Raw genomic sequence first — 17,326 nt, forward strand, 5'->3', positions numbered from 1 at the left:
CTCTGAATAAACTTGATAATCATCCGTGTGCTCCCAAAAGAACTTGGCCTAGTATATCTCTTCGCTTTCCTTTGCTTGTTCCACTAGCCATCTCTCTTGTTCCATTAGCCACTCCTCTTCATCCATTGGCCATTCCTCTTCTTCCGCTGGCGGCTCCTCTTCTACCACTGGCGGCTCCTCTGGCGGATCCTCGCCCTCATAGTAAAATTCGGGCTCCAAGATTGACCCGGGACAAACCCTCTCATTGGCATAGTTGTGATATCGTTCTAGGATATCAGACTTTGCGAGATGTTTCTGGGGCCCAAAATTGAAGTGCGCCCCAAGAGATGTTGTCTCGACAAGCACAGCTGTTCAGGTGTAAGTAGACGCTTATACTGGGAGATAGGAATACTTACATCGCCCAATGGCCAGAGGCAGATCGACAGTTAAATTTACCTCATCGTCCCCAACCACAATACTCTCCATGTATTCGAGAACATCACGGCCTCGAATAGCCATGAAGTTGATGCTAAGCCGAGTTCCTGTCATACGCCATGTACTGGCGAGTCCGCTTGCCTTATCATTGCCGTGGATGATGAAGTATCGACTGGTTTTGTTTTCTTCGATATTCTGCAAGAGAGAATAATGGGCTTGCGCGCCCAACGCCCAGTATTGCAAGTTCGGCCCGTACGGATCGTACTGGGAAAGGGCGATTGGCGTCTGCATAATCGAGTTGGTGGTCGGAACCCATCGATGCTTTGGGATCTCGTCGTCGCTCTCCACGCCCCAGGCGCTGAAGAACTCCTCCATATTCGGCAGCTCCCAGGGGGAGTTACGCTCCACGGGCAAGTCAGAGGCACGCCAGATCCCGTTCTCTCTGGTAGCGACGTGGTTACCCTTAGGGTCTACCTCAGGTATATATGGATGCACTGCTCCCATGTGGTACTGTAACCATCCTATAGCCGGATTGTTGACTATATTGGCGGAGACAGTCAATGCGTCTGGGTTCTTGATCAATGTGGTGACCAATCGTGGGATAGCATTATCTTCCATGAAGATAACATCATCATCGATCTTCAAATAGATGGCGTCTTCATCTGTGAAGGCTTCCCGCCAGACATCTGCGAACACAAATCCCTCGGCCGGCGGAATAGAGAGGTATGTATATTCGTGTGCTGTCTTTGTCACCTCTTCGGCATAGACAAGATCGCCCTCGATGTGTGTGTTCACGGCCCAGACAACTTCATCAAGCCAGCCGCCGTTGGATACCAAATTCTTCCGGAGGTAGCATTCCAGAATAGAAGCCCGACCACGACGGCCATAGAAGACGACGGCAACAACTCGAACGCCTTTGGGCTTTTTGAGGGGTGTTCCAGAAGCATCGACGGGGCCTTTCATGTATCTCGACGAGGATGTCAGGCGAAAAGACGGCTTGAATCTCGATGGGAAGAGGTTCCGTAAATGTCTTTGTTGTTGTTCGGGTCTCTCACGATTGGGAATATGCGAGAGTGCTTCCCCTGCTGTCTCTGGGTAAGGAGCGTCAAGATGCGACAAGAAGTAGAAGAAGCCCAAAAGAATCAACACCGCAGACAACACGGCCCGCCGTGTCAAATTTGGAGGACAAAAATACATGTCAGGCATGAACTTCTCAGAGAATGATTGAGTGAATCAAGGACAGAGCGAGCGTTGCCCTCTTCCCTCTGTGATATGGGCAAAGCAGCAGTGGAAGAGCTCGCAATAGAAAGCCACTGCGGCAAATGTAATGTAAAGACCACAAGGGAAATGGAACAAGACAACTCGCAGAATGAAGGGTAGGGGATCCGCTTGAAATATTGCGAGTCTGTAACCTCGGAACGCAATATGGCCCCAGTAGCAATAGGGCCCTCTCTTCGTAAAAGATATCCACCTGCGGGCCAAGTTAAGAGGGAAGTGGCGGCCTTCGTAGCCTCATTCCTCAAGATATCTGCAACGCTCTTTGGACTAGAGGGATACTCCAACAAATTGCACATAGGCACCTCGGGATTTGGAATAAGCCGAAGAGAATCGGATTGCTAGTAACCAAGGAGATTATTCACCGAAATTGGAGGGTGGTTTGCACGATGGTGCCCGTTTCGAATCTGAATTTGATACTATCAAGGACATTGTTCTCGACTAGCCCCCATGTTACTTTACGCCTCATAGAGCTAACTGATTATTACAGAGGAGATTCGAAAGTGCACATGGCCCCCCCAAAGCTGCCAATTAGGGCGCCGCAATGTTGTTAGACTACATATACTAAAATACTTACCCGTGGACCTATGGTAGTCTTGTTGCGCCAGCCTCGTTACGCTAGTGCCGGGCCCATCGCAAACCCCGTGGGTCGGGGGCCATTTTGCGCTGAGCGACAAGTAAATACAGTTTCAGATCGAAACTCGCTCGAAGGAATCATCGCTTATTCTAGCATATCCCCCAAGGGAGCTGATCAGCCTTGTTAGCGTCCTGGCAGGGTGGCGTTGGCCCGACGTTAAGATTAATGGGAAAAGGGTCTGCTATATATCTGCCTGTTCCAATATTACCCCAGTACAGAAGCCACCAGAACTCCTGAATACTACATTATGGCCAAGTCTGCTATCCTCCGTCAGTCGCCGCGAAAGGTCAGGAATGTAACTGGCGCCCTCTTGATCTTATCAGTCTTCGCTGTACTTTTTTTCAGGAACATTGAAAAGCTTCCTGGCCTTGAAAGCTATTCTTATTCTCCTGAATCTCCTCTCTCTCATGACTCTTCTCCTCCATCGAAGCCTCCATCGAAGCCTCCATCGAAGCCTACAACATCCTCTGATCGCCACAGCACCCCTGTGGACTGCTATATCGACCTAGAGTTGATCAAAACCTTCGCACCCGATGCTGCTCTATACTCAAGATGGGATATTGCAGTGGAACAGAGCGTGAAATTTGACAATTTCTCCAAGAGCCTGGATGTCCCTATACCTGATTTTACCCCTATCACGGTCGGCGATGAGACTCGCAAGCCACTCGGCAAATGTGCCCCTAACGTCAAGATTACCGCCCCTGCCCCGGTGCCAGTGAACGCGTCTCATATTATGTTTGGTGTTGCTACCTCCCTGGAACGGCTTTATGACTCCCTAGATGTCTTTGCACACTGGGCCGGGGGCACATATGCGCGAGTATTTGCAGTGGTTGAATCCCAAGGTGGTCTGCTTAAGTCTGCTGTAGAACAGAAGGCGATGGAGCTAGATATCGACCTAACCCTTCTTGAATCCGACCAAGAAGTGCTAGATCGTTATATCTCGCTGACGAGGATTCTCCTGGAAAATCGTGATGATGCATCCCAATGGGGTGTTATCATGGATGATGATACATTCTTCCCATCTATGCATAACCTTGTTGAGCGCCTGAAAATCTACGATACGACGAAGCCTCAGTACGTTGGAGCACTAACAGAGGTGGTGAGTGGAATCTCAAACTATGGATATATGGCGTACGGCGGAGCTGGTATCTTCCTGTCTATTCCACTGCTACAGGAAATGGATAGACACCACGATGAATGCGCCCAGCTCACGGAATACGGCGACAAGAGGATTTCTCAGTGTATCTACCTCTATACCGATACCAAGTTCACTTGGGAACGTGGGCTCCATCAGCTGGATTTCTGGCAAGGTGATGGCTCAGGATTCTATGAATCTGGCCGTTCCTTGCCTCTATCCCTGCATCACTGGAAGTCTACCGACTGGTTCCCAGTCGATATCTTCAGTATGACCCAGGTCTCCTCGGTCTGTGGAGACGAGTGTCAACTTCAACGATGGCGGATCGCGGATACAGACGACTGGTTCTTTATCAACGGCTTTTCCATCATCCACCATTCCCACCCTCTCACAGAGACAGAGGAACTTGGTATGGAACAGACTTGGGACCCCAGCCCATGGGCGCGTGAAGAGGGCTTCGCATACAGCCTGGGACCCCTGCGCCCTAAGGACGAGGAAAAAATCACCATGCGCCTCAGACATGCAGCTGTGGAAAGTGATGGGAGCGTCCACCAAATCTATGTGTATGACCCAGAGGACGGCGATCCGCCCTACGTCCATGAGGTTGTCTGGCGATTGGCGAAGTAGACGGGATGGTTGGATTTATGTTCGCATGTTTGTTATATTTTGTATCTTCTGCTTTTGTTTGACAGAAGACTGACACGCGTCTCTTTGCTGTATTAAATACCTTGTTTCTGAAATCCTATTTGTAAGTTAAACTCGTCATCCAGTGCCCCAGCAGCATTCCTGTCCCAATCCCTGCAGCTCTAGTAGAAACTGGGCACCATCCAGTCCATCCGGCTTTGTCCAAACACATCAATGTTGAATGTAAGCTAAGGTCTTGAACCTAGCCGGTAATCGAATCCGGAGAAGCCATTAGAATTAAAACTCCAGGACCTACTGGACCCAGATAGACGACCCTGGGAGAACTTCAGTCAATTACTGGACAATAGCTAGCGGTAATTCAAATACGAATGGATTGCAAGAAGGTTGGGGAGCCGACAACCTCCAGATTTCAATACGGCATTGTCTGGAATGATCCATTCATTGAATATGCCAGGGGTTGCCCAGTCTGGTGAAGCCGTGCAAGAGCCGAGATCCCGGTCAAAGACGGCGCGCCCGGGCCTCAACAAGGCAGATTATTCCTGAGACCCATTGCGTATCCTCACCGAATTTTGGCCCCGACGCCAAATCCTCACCGGGGTAGTCCGCTTGTCTCGCTTTGCTGCGAGAATGCCCGGCGCCCGGCTGGGGGCATGAGGGATGCCGAAGACCAAGGAGCTCATGGAGAACACTCGGTCTGGAGGTCGAGCTCAGCCCCGGTGACGGACGGGCAAGAAACGAAATGCACGGGTCACGATTGCGTGTGATTTCGCCTAGGGTGCCGTTCTCGTTCATCCCATAGGGTCGACCTGGAGGGCGTGGGTCTTGACCGTTGATATGATGATGATGATGATGATGAATTTGACGGCGGCAGAGGTTTGCAGACGTCCACAGCCATGTAGATAGCTCTTTCTATCTCTCCCTCCCCCCTCTTGGATAGATGACGTTTGTCCACCCACTCCGTGCGCTCCTTCTGCATCACTATTGATGACCCGAATGACCTGTCTCGAGTGCAAGATCAGGTCTGTTCTGTCGGAAGAAGAGACGAGAAATTCAAATATACGCGCGGGCCTCAGAAGGCAGGCAGAAACGAAGAAACTGGGTGCACTGGAGAGGGAGAAGGTGAGAGGATGGAAGAATCTCTGACTGAAAGCTATCTATACTGCGCTGAATTGGTGCCCGGATCCTCAGGCACGAAAATATCAGATCCTCAGGCACCAAGATATCAGTATCAATAATCCTTCAAGTCAGGGGGGGTGAATGGCGCAGTGGTAGGGCGTCATTGAAAACCCACATTTAGGGGTATGGTGCGTTACGATGCTTGGGGCACGTTCATCCATTATCCCTATTCGGCAGGTTATAGGTTCGATTTCTATCACCCTCGCAATACCCCTACCTAGGCACTATCACGGTGTGGCTGTGGCCTATTCAACTGCGGATTTAGCCCGGACGGATGGTAACAGCACATCACTATCTTGACATGTCCTGTATCAGTGACGACCCGCTTACTGTTAGGAATCCCCCTATGTGATAAGCTCTAGTGTTGAACGATGTGTGTATGTTGTATACAAGGCGTGGCACAACTAGGCGTTATAGGCGGCGGAACCACCCAGCGGGATAAGGCTCTTTACTTAAGGACTCTATGACAGGGATAGATGTTTAGCTATAGCGTCGTGGTCTACACCTACCAGCAGAACTAGGGAGGAGGAAATGGCTATATTTGTTCCAAGATAGCTACTGCTGAGAACATATCCTGGCCCTGTATCTAAAGGGGGTGTAGGCTGGTTCTGCACCACTCCCGCATAGCTGCTAGGACATCCAGCGGCTAAATAGTTCAAATGAACCACTACTACCACTACTACTACTACTGCTACCACTTTGGAAGGATTCCTGGCAATTGTACAGAAGTAAATATTCTACATAACAAGGAGAGACTTCATTTTAAACATTAAATAAAATGGCAGATACTTAGACTACGAACACTATGCTCTATTATTCTCGAACTAGAAGATGGATGGAGATCAAAATGAACCGCCAAGCAGAAATCTTGTCGGAAATCTCAGTCCAAGTTAGAAATTGCAGCAGTACGCTTCTTTGTCTTTTGTGTTATAAATACTCAACAGCAACAGCTGGCTTGTTCATTTGTTTTCTCTCCTCTCCCTTGCCATCATCATGGATTGTGCCTTATGATGGCGGCTGCCTGAGGTTCGCAGACCGTCACCCCAGCCATCTAGATAGCTTGCGCTCTCTCTTCCTCTCTTCCTCTCTCTTAGACAGATAACATTTTTCCACCCACGCTGGGCTGTGCACTTCTTCTCCATCACCTTATATACCACCCTCCCATTATCATCATCTGCATGGCTGTATATACCTCAAGCCAGCTAAATTATGCCTATATTCGATATGAAATTTCGATTTGAGCAACAGCTACGCAGACGCCTACTTCCACCGCAGACAATCGCTTGTCTCTGTGACCAGCGCAGCTCACCCTTGATCCTCAAAGACCATAAGTACATCTCTTCATCGGAAGTTTCTCTAAAGAGACTAACCTCTCGAAGTTGTCCATTTATATTTAAGGACTCAACCAGTCTCCGACCAGTCTGGCAGCCGGCTCAGACATCTGTTTCCCCAAAACTGTGATAACTGGGATCCCGAAACCCACACATCATCAATCACGCTGTCTGGGAGCTTTCCCAGCGGATGCACGCAGTCTACTTCCGCGGAAGTAGGTCGCCAGACCAGTGACGGGCCTGTACGAGCGATTCTCCTACGACTTCGGTCCAGCGGTGATATCCGGACTGGACGCAGTCCATCTAGGGAAGCAGTGGTTGTCTGGATGAACGGAGTACACTGGGTATGGCGCGCAGGGAAGGGGTTGTGCTGCCAACCACATCATCGTTGATCCACAGCGTCGTGGCTCAAGTAATCCTCCCTAGACCAGAACAGCCGAATAAGTCTGCAGATACGCAGCAAGTCTATACCTGGGAAACAAGCGATTTCCTGGGAGAGGTCCTGATGCCGCGAGCTAGCTCGCAGGAGGCGGCTCACACCTATTCAGTTAACATTCGATATGCCCAAGTCCTACAGAACTGAAGCAGGGCCCTGGAGAGTCCCTGGATCTATTGAGCTTTCGTTCTTCTCGTGCTAGTGCAAATAAGCCTTCGACCTGCCTTGGCTTCATCCATTGGATCCTGAACTTAGATGCAGCATTCTAGCTGGAGGATCTAGACCTCTCCGTCCAGCTGGTTGACGTAGGTGTGGGCCTACTGATGACCTGACCAGTCCAACAGATCTCTTCCTATCAGCTGGGATATCCAGGTGACTGGACAACCCAGCATTCAGAAGACTCACGGACACACTGGTTTACCTGGCCCTGAAGTGGGCGACGAAGCCTGCTCGTGAGCTGCACAAACGGCACCGTACGACCTTGACTCGAACGGAGATATTCGCCCAGACAGGGCCACTGATGAAGCAGTGGTGGTATGGATGAACGGGCTGCCGTGGGCTCCCATCTACCGTGGCTATTACGCAATGGTCGGTGGAAGACTTCGGGGGAACGGATGGTTAAGGCAGGAGAAGACAAGTTCACTCACCAGCACCTGGCTACACCAATGGACGGTTGGTGCGTACCTGGTGGAATTGATGCTGATGGCGTGGGTATCCTGGTTCGAGTGTAAGAGGGGATCTCAAAGCCGTACGCAGCGATCCTGATGCAGATGCGGCCGATGCGAATTAGACTGCGACACTTTCTGTACAAGATCAACGAGCTCGAATCAGATCAGTGCAGCTGCGAGGAGGGGTCTCAGATGCTAAGACATATCCTACTGCAGTGCCTGTTGTTCACTGATCTGAGGAAGACATTGATGATCAAGATTAGGCAAACTGGCCTGGGGGACTCGACGGATTACGACGCGATTATATCGCACCCGTAGGTAGCCTGCTACGCTGCTGAATTTATGCTGTAAATAGGTCTTCTGGGACAGTTCCGATATATCGAGCTGGAGGAAGATGATGGAACGATAGGCCAGGAATGACTGGTAACTGGGCAAGTGGTGAAGACGCTGGGTATGACAGAACGCTAAGGTCGCGGTCACCGAGAGACTAACGCCGATGACAGCTAAAAGACGACTGTACCGCGATTAATTGATACCGGGGCGGGGATATAGTCGAGTCAAGGGCCGGTAGAATGTGTGGAGGAACAACAGGATCGGTGGGATCTGTGGGTTTACGAGGGTTGGATGGCTTCATTATTTCCTGTTTGGGCAGCTCCATGCCGGTTTCTTTTGTCTATATTCACTCGTTCTGTGGGATCTACGGCGATGCTTCGGTCGGACGAAGCGCCTGCATAGCCATTACGCAACTAGTTAGGCGGCGTCAGGTTAATAGAATGTTGAAGATTGATTGATGGATCGAGTGTAAGATCAGGACTATCCGGCCAAAAGAGAGAAAAGACGAATCTACAGAAATCTCAGAAAGAAGGCAGAGACGCAGAAACGGAGTGCACTGGGGAAGGAGAGGATGGAAGATCCTCTAACTGAAGCTATCTACACTACGCTGGGGGCTGCCTAGATCCTCAGGCATCTGCCATCGATGCTTCGATGGCCCTGAGACTTGAAGTGATAGTCTATAACAGATACATCTACAGCAGGGTTTACTAGGCCATTTCTTCACGCCGGCCCTACAGAATTCTCTAGGCAACCAACCGCACTTCACATCAATCCAGGTCTACCAGCCAATGAACCCCCAGTAACCCATCAGTCCGTACGCTGATTGGGCAGTTCTCGGCTACACGCATCCATGGAAGAAGCGACCAGAATTATATACAGCAACGTCTCGCGATTGGCTCGCCTCTACTCCGCACCCACCGGTTCCAAGACTGACTCCCAGCGCAACGCAATCGAATCCACGGTAGCAGTCACGAACACGATCCCACCGACGCGCAGGAACCGGCACTGCTCCTCGAACTACGCATGTATCGGCCAGCACAGTCCAGCGTACACAATGTCCTTGAGCGTGCATATGCGTTGCATAGCAAGAGCAAATGCCGGGCCCCGGGCTTGCGTCAGCGGTCTACGGGACCCGAGACTACGTTCCCCCGGTGGGATCTTTGGCCGGGATTCAATGCGAAGTGCTGAGGAAAACCTTGGATCATGGTGGAGTGGGGTGCAGGAAAGAAAAGAGCAGGATAGAAACCTTGGGAGAAATCAACGACCCGGTCGCGTCGGTCGTGGAAATAATGTACCGGTCGGGAAAGTGAGCCACGACCATGCAACGGGCCATCCCTGCCTGCGCGACCAGGGCAACGTCCTCGCCGATGAGTACGCCGCCTGTATGGATGGAGGTTCTGGAGCGTGTTGGACAAGTCTGCAGAGGCGTCGCCTGGCCGAAACCAGGACGCCAGACATCGCCATCCGCGATTCTGCTGCAGACACTCACCCGCATCGCAGATGACCGGCTCGCGAGCCAATGTCAACGGCTAATTCCGGCGTGCATTGGCAGACGGTATTCGGGTCGTCGGTACGGTCGCTGGGGGTTGAGAATGCCCCCAGCCTCCCCCTGCTATTTAAGCAGCCCACGCATTCCGCGGTCGCGAGAACAAAGATCGGGCCCCGTGGACCAGTGCGGGAATGTGCCGTGACTCAGCTATACGATGAAGTCCGTGGACGACGGGCTTCGACGGGACTCTTGTCTTGACCGTTCGGACACTAGACTCGGCTGCAGGTGCAGGCCGCGCGGTGCCCCGGTCGCGGTGGCGTGCAGAGCACGGTGCTTAGTTCGGGGAGTGGTGTCCTTTGTGTGCTTGTGTCCCTGCTTCAGTGAGTGTCGAGGGTGTTGTTCTGTTTGGGGATGAGATTGTGAATTGCGAGGGAATGGCCATATCGAATTACCCAAGTTCCAATTTCTCTGGTAGATCAGCGATGGAGGCAGTGGAGCCGGTGACGGGTGGAGTGGAATGGAAGCTCCAAGACTTGTGGATGGACCGAGCAAGAGCTACACAGGCAGAGAAAGTCCGAATGTGAAACACGTCTGTGCAAGCGTCCCTCGGGCCCGACGTGACGCGGGTGAATCGGGCGAGGCTCAGGTTGCAACCATTGTGGGAGGTGTATCCAGGCAAATACACATCACGATCTCACAGATCGGAGATCTTGGTTGATCACGGTCCACGGTCGTGGCCTCTTGATCGCGTTGGGTGCAGTCAGGATGGTCCGGTCCGACGATGCAGATCCCCGTGCATCGAACTGGACGATCGCAATCAGTTTATCTCCCAGGGACAGGACGGGCCTGCGTGCAATTAAATAGTGAGCCCGGAGACTCGGATCCTCCGGAGCAGGACTGCTTCATCTTGGGACAGTCGTGATCCCGCAGAGAAATTAGTGGCAAGTTATCTCGTCAGACATCCTCATCTTCATTGTCGATTGGGACCATGAGCCATGACTCGCAGCCGAAGCACGATCCTGCCCACTCCGTCCAGGCACTTCGCCACTGGCACAAAAAGGAGAGAGACTGTTGCTGCGGCGACTTTCGGGGTGTATTCTCCGCGAGCGACCACGGCCTCCACTCCGCGAGGGGCGAATACGCCTTTGCCTCAGATAGAAATTCGTCGGCACGCAGCGAGGATTGACATTGATCCAGGGCGAATCATGCCAGCGTGCCAATCAGAGACCGCGCATACCGGGGAGGTCGACGAGAGCGGCAGGGGGGGGGGGGGGGCGGGTCTCGGTAAAGGCTTGAATTCCTGCAAATTTAGATCGGCCAGCGCAAGGCCTGGACTGGATTCATGAGGTTGGTGGTGGGCGTCAGCGTACTGCTTTGGGGGGGGGGGGGTCCAGTGGTGAGGCGGATCAACGATCACAGTATAACGAATTCTAGGAGAGGATGGTGTTATGCTCGCGCAGGAACGAGTCAAAGTATCGTGTCCGTTGAGTGTTGATCAGGGGGTACGAGCGTGGGTTGGATGACGGCAGCCATACATCGATACGATACCAATGGGGCCATTGGTGGTGAAACGTTTTCTTTTGCCCGTGTCTCTGACCAGTGAACAGGTCTCTTGGTATCTACTCTTCGTCACCACCTATATTATGAGAAAGTAAGGCCCGTCTCTGATTTCGCCCCGGTTTGGACCTCCCGTGGTTGATAAAGCAGAATGGTGGTAATTGGCAGGTACCGGGGTTGTACGACTGTCTCATGCACTGTGCAATTGGCATGGTCCGCGGTGCTGGCGTGGTTGATCGCAGTAGAGGTTGAAGGTTTTTATAGACCGTCCCGATAATTGCATGGTTCAATTCCCATCTCAGAGCCAGGAAACACCACATGTGTATGGAAAGACGAGTTCGAAAAACAGGAGAGAAATGGAGAAAGGGGCGCCGGCTGAACGAATCACTGGACGGAAACAGCGTGAGACTAGTGAAATCCGGATTTTCGCAATCAAGAAAGCAACCGCATTCGGTACTGTGTTGGTATCCCCCTGTATTTATGCGCGCTGCAATGCTTCGGGGCGTGTATTTAGGCCCGGTGGCCCCCGGTAACCACGTAAGATTAAGACATCTCCACCGGCGCCTCCTTTCTCCCCCAAACTTCTTAATTCTTCTTTCTCCCTCACCCTCGTCCACTCGTTCTTTCCTCCCCTTGAGAGATTCATCCGCCCCCCGCTTCTCCTTCGTTGAGGCGCCTTTTCTTTCCACTCGTTCCTCTGTATTAATTTTGCATCGCATCGGTACGTCTGGTCTGGGTTTGCAGAGGCTGCGTTGTGGCCCCTGAATTCTCGTCTCTGCTACGCTTCAACTGCAGTTGTCGCTTCAGTCTAACGCGCTCGCGTCCAGATTCCAATCGTCATGTCTTTCGTCAAGTACATCTTGCCTGCTCTGGCAGCCACCCAGGTGGTCTTCGCCGACAACTGTGAGTGCCAAGATTCTGCGAGAAATGGCGGAAGAGCCGAGACCCAACGCGACCGAGTGCTAACATGAGATGTTCGTGATACAGCCTGCGGTGACCTGACCATCTCCTCTCAGAGCGACGCCGATGGTGTCTCCAGCTGCTCCACCCTCAGCGGTGATGTGACCGTCAAGAACACCTACTCCGGTGACCTGTCCCTCAATGGTGTCAAGAAGATCACTGGTGCTTTCAAGTGTGAGGAGGGTGTCAACGTGAGCAGCATCACTGCTAGCTCCCTGGAGAGCATCGGCGGTGCTTTCACCCTCAGCGGCCTGACTGGCCTGACCGAGCTGAGCGCCGCTAAGCTCACCTCGGTTGGCTCCATCAGCTGGGAGGCTCTCCCCGAGCTGCAGTCCCTGAGCTTCGGCTCCGGTATTACTGATGCCGGCGATGTCAACATCCAGAACACCGGTCTGACCTCCCTGGACGGTATCTCCCTGAAGACCGTCGGTCTGTTCCAGATTGAGAACAACCGTGACCTGAAGACCATCAACATCAACAACCTGCAAAACGCCACCGACCTGATCTCCTTCTCCGGCAACTACGACTCCCTGGAGATCGAGCTCCCCAACCTGGGCACTGGTACCAACATCACCTGCCGTAACATCAGTACCATCTCCGTTCCCTCCCTGGAGAAGCTCACCGGCCAGCTCGGTTTCTGGGGCACCAAGTTCGAGACTTTCTCGGCCCCCAACCTGACCGCCACCGGTGACCTTGTCTTCGAGGACAACTCCAAGCTGTCCAACATCTCCATGCCCGTCCTCAAGACCGTCACTGGCGGTTTCTTGATCACCAGCAACGACGAGCTGAACACAATTGACCTGCCCGCCCTGAAGACTGTCACTGGTGCCATTGACTTCAGTGGTTCCTTCAACACGTAAGTAGTCGCATGCCCGGGATTTCCCGGAGTATAGTGGCAACCAGCGCAGCCAGCTAATTCCTGTACAGTGTCCAGTTCGGATCCCTCGAGGAGGTCAAGGGTGGCTTCAACCTGCAGTCCAGCCACGGCAAGTTCAACTGCAGCACCTTCAACAGCATGCGTGGCGATGTCATCAAGGGCAAGTACGACTGCAAGGCCACCACCAACGACCCCACCACCTCCAACGGCAAGTCTGGCTCCAGCACCAGCTCCGGCAGCTCCTCCACCGGCACCAGCTCCGGTGCTGCCGTCGCCAACGGTGTTGCCATGCCCGTTGCCGGCATTGCCGCTTTCTTCTACGCCCTTGTCCAGCTTATCTAAGTGGCTTGAAATCTTGAGTTGGGCGAGTGGGGAGGTTCGTTTTGGAGAGATTGTAGATGCAGAGTTCACCCAAGCAACGGTTTCTTTTTCGCCTTACATTGCTGTTCTCATGATAATAATTCCGTCTTTTTGAGGAAAATTCGCAATTTGGATTCTGTCCTCGGGAGACACCCTCGTCGCCGCTCCGTCGGAAAGGAGCTCACTATTTATTACCCCTTGTCCTTGATTGTCTCAATAGTGTTTACTGGAGCGCGCACCGTGCTAATGTATTCGGTTTCCTGTTTGTATGCCACTCCTCCAGCGTAGTCGGTCATGTCTGCTGTGCAAGGTCAAGAGCCAGGTATGCAGCATTGTGGTGTTCATCGTCATGCTTGTCCCTTGGTTTCTCCTTTCAAGCTGGTGTACCTTGCCTTGGCCCTAGCTGGATTGCAAAGCGAGCCACCGTGAACGGAGACCCCAGCGCGTCGGACAATGTATAGGTAAATACCGAAGGGGCCTGGTCTGCTTGCCATTTGGTGAGACTGGAATGCTTTGGCGATGCAGATATTCGATAGCTTGGAATATTTGCCACTGCCATTGCCATTGGCGTAGTCAGATTGTCTGGGTAGAGCGAGAATTTCTTGCAGTATCACCCTGATTGCTTATGCTCTCGGTCAAATATCATGTATTCCTTGCGAGTTCTAGTCGAGTCCCAAGTCACAGGCCCAACTCTGCCGGGGGCGTGGCAACATTCTCCGAGGCACTATCCATAGAAATCATCCATCCAACCCGTGAGATATATCTCGCACATCTCACCAGCATCCACCCGCAATCACAGAAAGCCATGCTAAATTAGATCAGATCGTCCGTCCATAGTTCCCAGCCACTCCGATCGCACAGGATTCCCTAGCGAGCGGGCACCTCACATCCACTCCCGAGGCGCCTAGATACTCCAGGTAATCCTGAATCTACACCGCACAAGCGACGCCACCGGGGCAGCGCCACATCTCAAAACCATCCTGGTTCAAGAAACCCATTCTAGTTCACGATAGACAACCCGAGCCGAAATCGATCCACAGGCCACTCATCAGAGATAGTCCGATATCACACCTCTCCCTCTAGTGTGTATCCACATGTCTTAGCAAGGGCAGTACTGCTCCGCTGGAGCTTGATAACGGCAGTCCTACACTACCTAGATGTATGTATGAACCTTGGATGTAGGACCTACTTCGGTACTCCCCTGGTAGGATCCATCGACGCCGCCCCGCTGGCACCGGAGCCGATACTCAGCTAAGCTAGCGTGGAATTGGACTCCGCAACGGCGAGACTGGGCTCGTTGACTGTCTCTGGGTTGGACGTACCTATGTATGTACTGGGCGTGCACCGGCATCTACTCCGTGGTGCTCGGAACGGGGTTATCACGAAAGAGTTGCAGAGACCTGGGGTTTCGCGTTACGGAAGAGTTATGGTAGTGAACTGTAGACTGGATTGAACTGAACTGGCGGACTGGACTTAGGGCCGGGCAAGAGAGGGGAACGCAAAAGCAAAAAGGAAAAGTCGGGCAATGAAAAAGAAACTATACCATCCAGCCGGGATGTCTCCAGATGAGTCACTCTGCCCCGCTGGGATTCGTTTCGCTTCCCATGTGCGTCTCAAGTCGGGTGTACGTCCCGGCGAATCCCAGGCCTACGACCAGGTGGATGTGTCGAGTCCGCTGTGGATTTGGGATATGTGGTTTCTGGTGTTATGCTCAATGGGCTGTTATTACTTTTACTTTTACTTTGTTCTTTTTTTTTCTTACTTTTGTAGATGTATTGGTCGCTGATAGGGTTGATCGAGGTTGACTTGGTGATGGGTGCTTGTCTATGGATGGAGATGGGTTGAGGGTTGGCCGGTAGACGTGCGATCGTGGAGGACTTTCTGTTTTACGTACTTTCTTTGCTGAATGGGCGAATGGAATTGCTAGGGAATTCTGTCGGCGTCCATGAGGGGGAAATCTGGTGGCTGGGGCCGGCGTGAACACGCCTACGGTACATCATGACATCTATGAGGCAGTAACTAGGTAACTATTAACCAGTGTTAACTACATGGTTAAATAGATATCCAACGCGAGGAACTTATCTTGCATATGAAGCAACTGGGAGAAACAGAACAGGCCGTTGCGTTGATGGCGGCCAGACTCAGACTGCGTTGACGAACAGGCTGACTGCAGCGCAACATGGACCAGCTCTAGACCGTGACACGACCAACCTCCTGTACATAGGTACGGCGGTAACAGATCCAAGGCACAGCTCGAGCGATCGATCCGGGAGGCTGGGCGTTCGTGTTGTGGCAACCCACATGGGACTCGGCGGACCAACAGTCTGGTTAAGTTCTCTCGGATCTCGCTAGGCTTGAGAAGCAGCCCGGATAGTCTCGATGGTGATGATCGTGCTGGATCGCGGGGCTAGGCCTTCCCAGCCACCAGCTTTGCGACAGAAACAAACTTTGACGGACTTGATCCTGTCAACCTTGAGCAGCCGAAGAGGATATGAACGAGGTGATTGGCCGGGGAAACGGGATCGGGTCTAGAGTACTGTATAAGCTCTCTGTTGGGGGTGATGCCAGGCCAAGGTGAAATCGAAATCGGGCGTTGCCCGGCGATGCCAAGAACGGCGGTTCGCGGGGTTCGGGTCGAACTGATCCACGACGGTGGATTTCTTGCAAATCACGGTGAGTGCAAGTGCAACAGCGCGGATCGAAGGATGGAGGGGAAGAATTGTTCTCTCATTCTCTGACTCGCCGCTGCAGAAGTCCTGTACGGAGAGCCACCACTGTCGCCATTAGGTGGAGCAGATCCTCCAACACACGCTGTGTGCGAGCGATGAGTTGGCCTCTCGTGGTCTAAAGAAAAGATCCCTCAGACGAGACGAGGCAGGTGGCAAGGTACAGCCCACCGCGTACTCCGCATACCTTTGACTGCATCTCTGGAAAGGGTACCTGAAGAATCAAGCGTGTACAGACGCAGTCCCACTGAATAGACGTCCGCCTTGCATTGGAGGCAACCAGACATCCAGGTAATGGGGAAGCGGATCCAAAGTCCCTGAGCTCGAGCACACCACCATGCCATGTACGATCGAGGCGGCCACAGCGCAGCAAAGGCTCGGGGAAGAGCGTCCGGCAGATGTATCATCTGCGGTGGGACTTCCGAGGCCCCAAAGGCCTAAAATTGGCACCGACTATGTGTGACTAGATGGGTATTGTCCCTGGGAGTCCTTGCAGCGGTGGCTCAGAAGCGACCACTCGGGGAATTGTCCCTGCTGGCGACGGTCGTGGACACGGGGACGCATCCATGCCGCAGGTCTATTGCTCGCTTTGTCTTGGTGGTGCGCATGTTGCACGTCGTAAGTGCTGTGGACGGGTTGCCGCATGGCGTCGCGCGCGCGCGGAGATGTCATGATCCACCCGTATCGACGGGCCCTGACAATAATCCTGACGATGAGGTCTAGCCCTTGCGGCGATTGTGCCCATGGATGTGATGTACGAGATACAATTATTTGTGCGCATCGTGGCAAATCATCGAGATAGTGGCATGTTAGGGTTTGGGTTATCGCTGCGAGCGTGACGGGCCAGCGATGCCAGGATCTCCTATCACTGAATATTCGAACCACCGAGGACATCATTCGTTCAAACCCCGGCCTCCTTGGAAGGCTCGTGCTAGCCTGCATCCATGCCACTCGATCAATGGACACGGATCTGATTCCCCTCCAGCGGGGCATAGAGCATCTCCAGCAGATTTCTGCAGAGTTCTGCACCGACGGATCAACCCAGAGAGTTGGGAGAGAAGCGGACAAGATCCGATACACGGTGGCTCCCGTATGGAGCCGATCGATCCCAGGATTGAAGAAATCGATCGTAGCTTATGGGATGGGTCTACTTCCTGCTCGGCGGGGTGAAGAATCCAGGATGGCGCGGGCACAGTAGCTTGCGGTAGTGAAAGTATCTACGGTGCCCTCGATCTTACAGTTTGGGTGAAGTGCATGAACCGGTACTTTTGGCCTCTCGGCGGATCTAGCTTGCCTCGAGTGGAGAG

The 17,326-nt window shown here is 52.7% G+C and overlaps 4 protein-coding genes across 4 annotated transcripts; 3 read left to right on the forward strand and 1 right to left on the reverse strand.

Annotated features, from left to right (window-relative positions):
- Nucleotides 1-48: 48 nt before the first annotated feature.
- N7459_009923 (uncharacterized protein) lies at nucleotides 49-1,377 on the reverse strand (the record flags this gene model as incomplete). The annotated part of the gene is made up of 2 exons (XM_056949091.1): nucleotides 49-347; nucleotides 396-1,377. 2 exons carry the CDS (start codon nucleotides 1,375-1,377, stop codon nucleotides 49-51), a joined length of 1,281 nt encoding a protein of 426 aa, XP_056796316.1.
- A 1,196-nt stretch (nucleotides 1,378-2,573) lies between these two features.
- Nucleotides 2,574-4,088, forward strand: N7459_009924 (uncharacterized protein; the record flags this gene model as incomplete). Its single annotated transcript, XM_056949092.1, has 1 exon — nucleotides 2,574-4,088. The coding sequence occupies one exon, from the start codon at nucleotides 2,574-2,576 to the stop codon at nucleotides 4,086-4,088; it is 1,515 nt and encodes a 504-aa protein (XP_056796317.1).
- A 4,812-nt stretch (nucleotides 4,089-8,900) lies between these two features.
- On the forward strand, nucleotides 8,901-9,554 carry N7459_009925 (uncharacterized protein; the record flags this gene model as incomplete). Its single annotated transcript, XM_056949093.1, has 1 exon — nucleotides 8,901-9,554. One exon carries the CDS (start codon nucleotides 8,901-8,903, stop codon nucleotides 9,552-9,554), a length of 654 nt encoding a protein of 217 aa, XP_056796318.1.
- A 2,381-nt stretch (nucleotides 9,555-11,935) lies between these two features.
- On the forward strand, nucleotides 11,936-13,275 carry ecm33 (GPI-anchored protein Ecm33; the record flags this gene model as incomplete). Its single annotated transcript, XM_056949094.1, has 3 exons — nucleotides 11,936-11,999; nucleotides 12,084-12,912; nucleotides 12,984-13,275. The coding sequence occupies 3 exons, from the start codon at nucleotides 11,936-11,938 to the stop codon at nucleotides 13,273-13,275; spliced, it is 1,185 nt and encodes a 394-aa protein (XP_056796319.1).
- Nucleotides 13,276-17,326: the final 4,051 nt, after the last annotated feature.

Source organism: Penicillium hispanicum, assembly GCF_028827665.1.
Source record: "Penicillium hispanicum strain IBT 35686 chromosome Unknown utg000008l_segment0_segment0, whole genome shotgun sequence".
In the NCBI taxonomy this organism is placed as follows: Eukaryota; Fungi; Ascomycota; class Eurotiomycetes; order Eurotiales; family Aspergillaceae; genus Penicillium; species Penicillium hispanicum.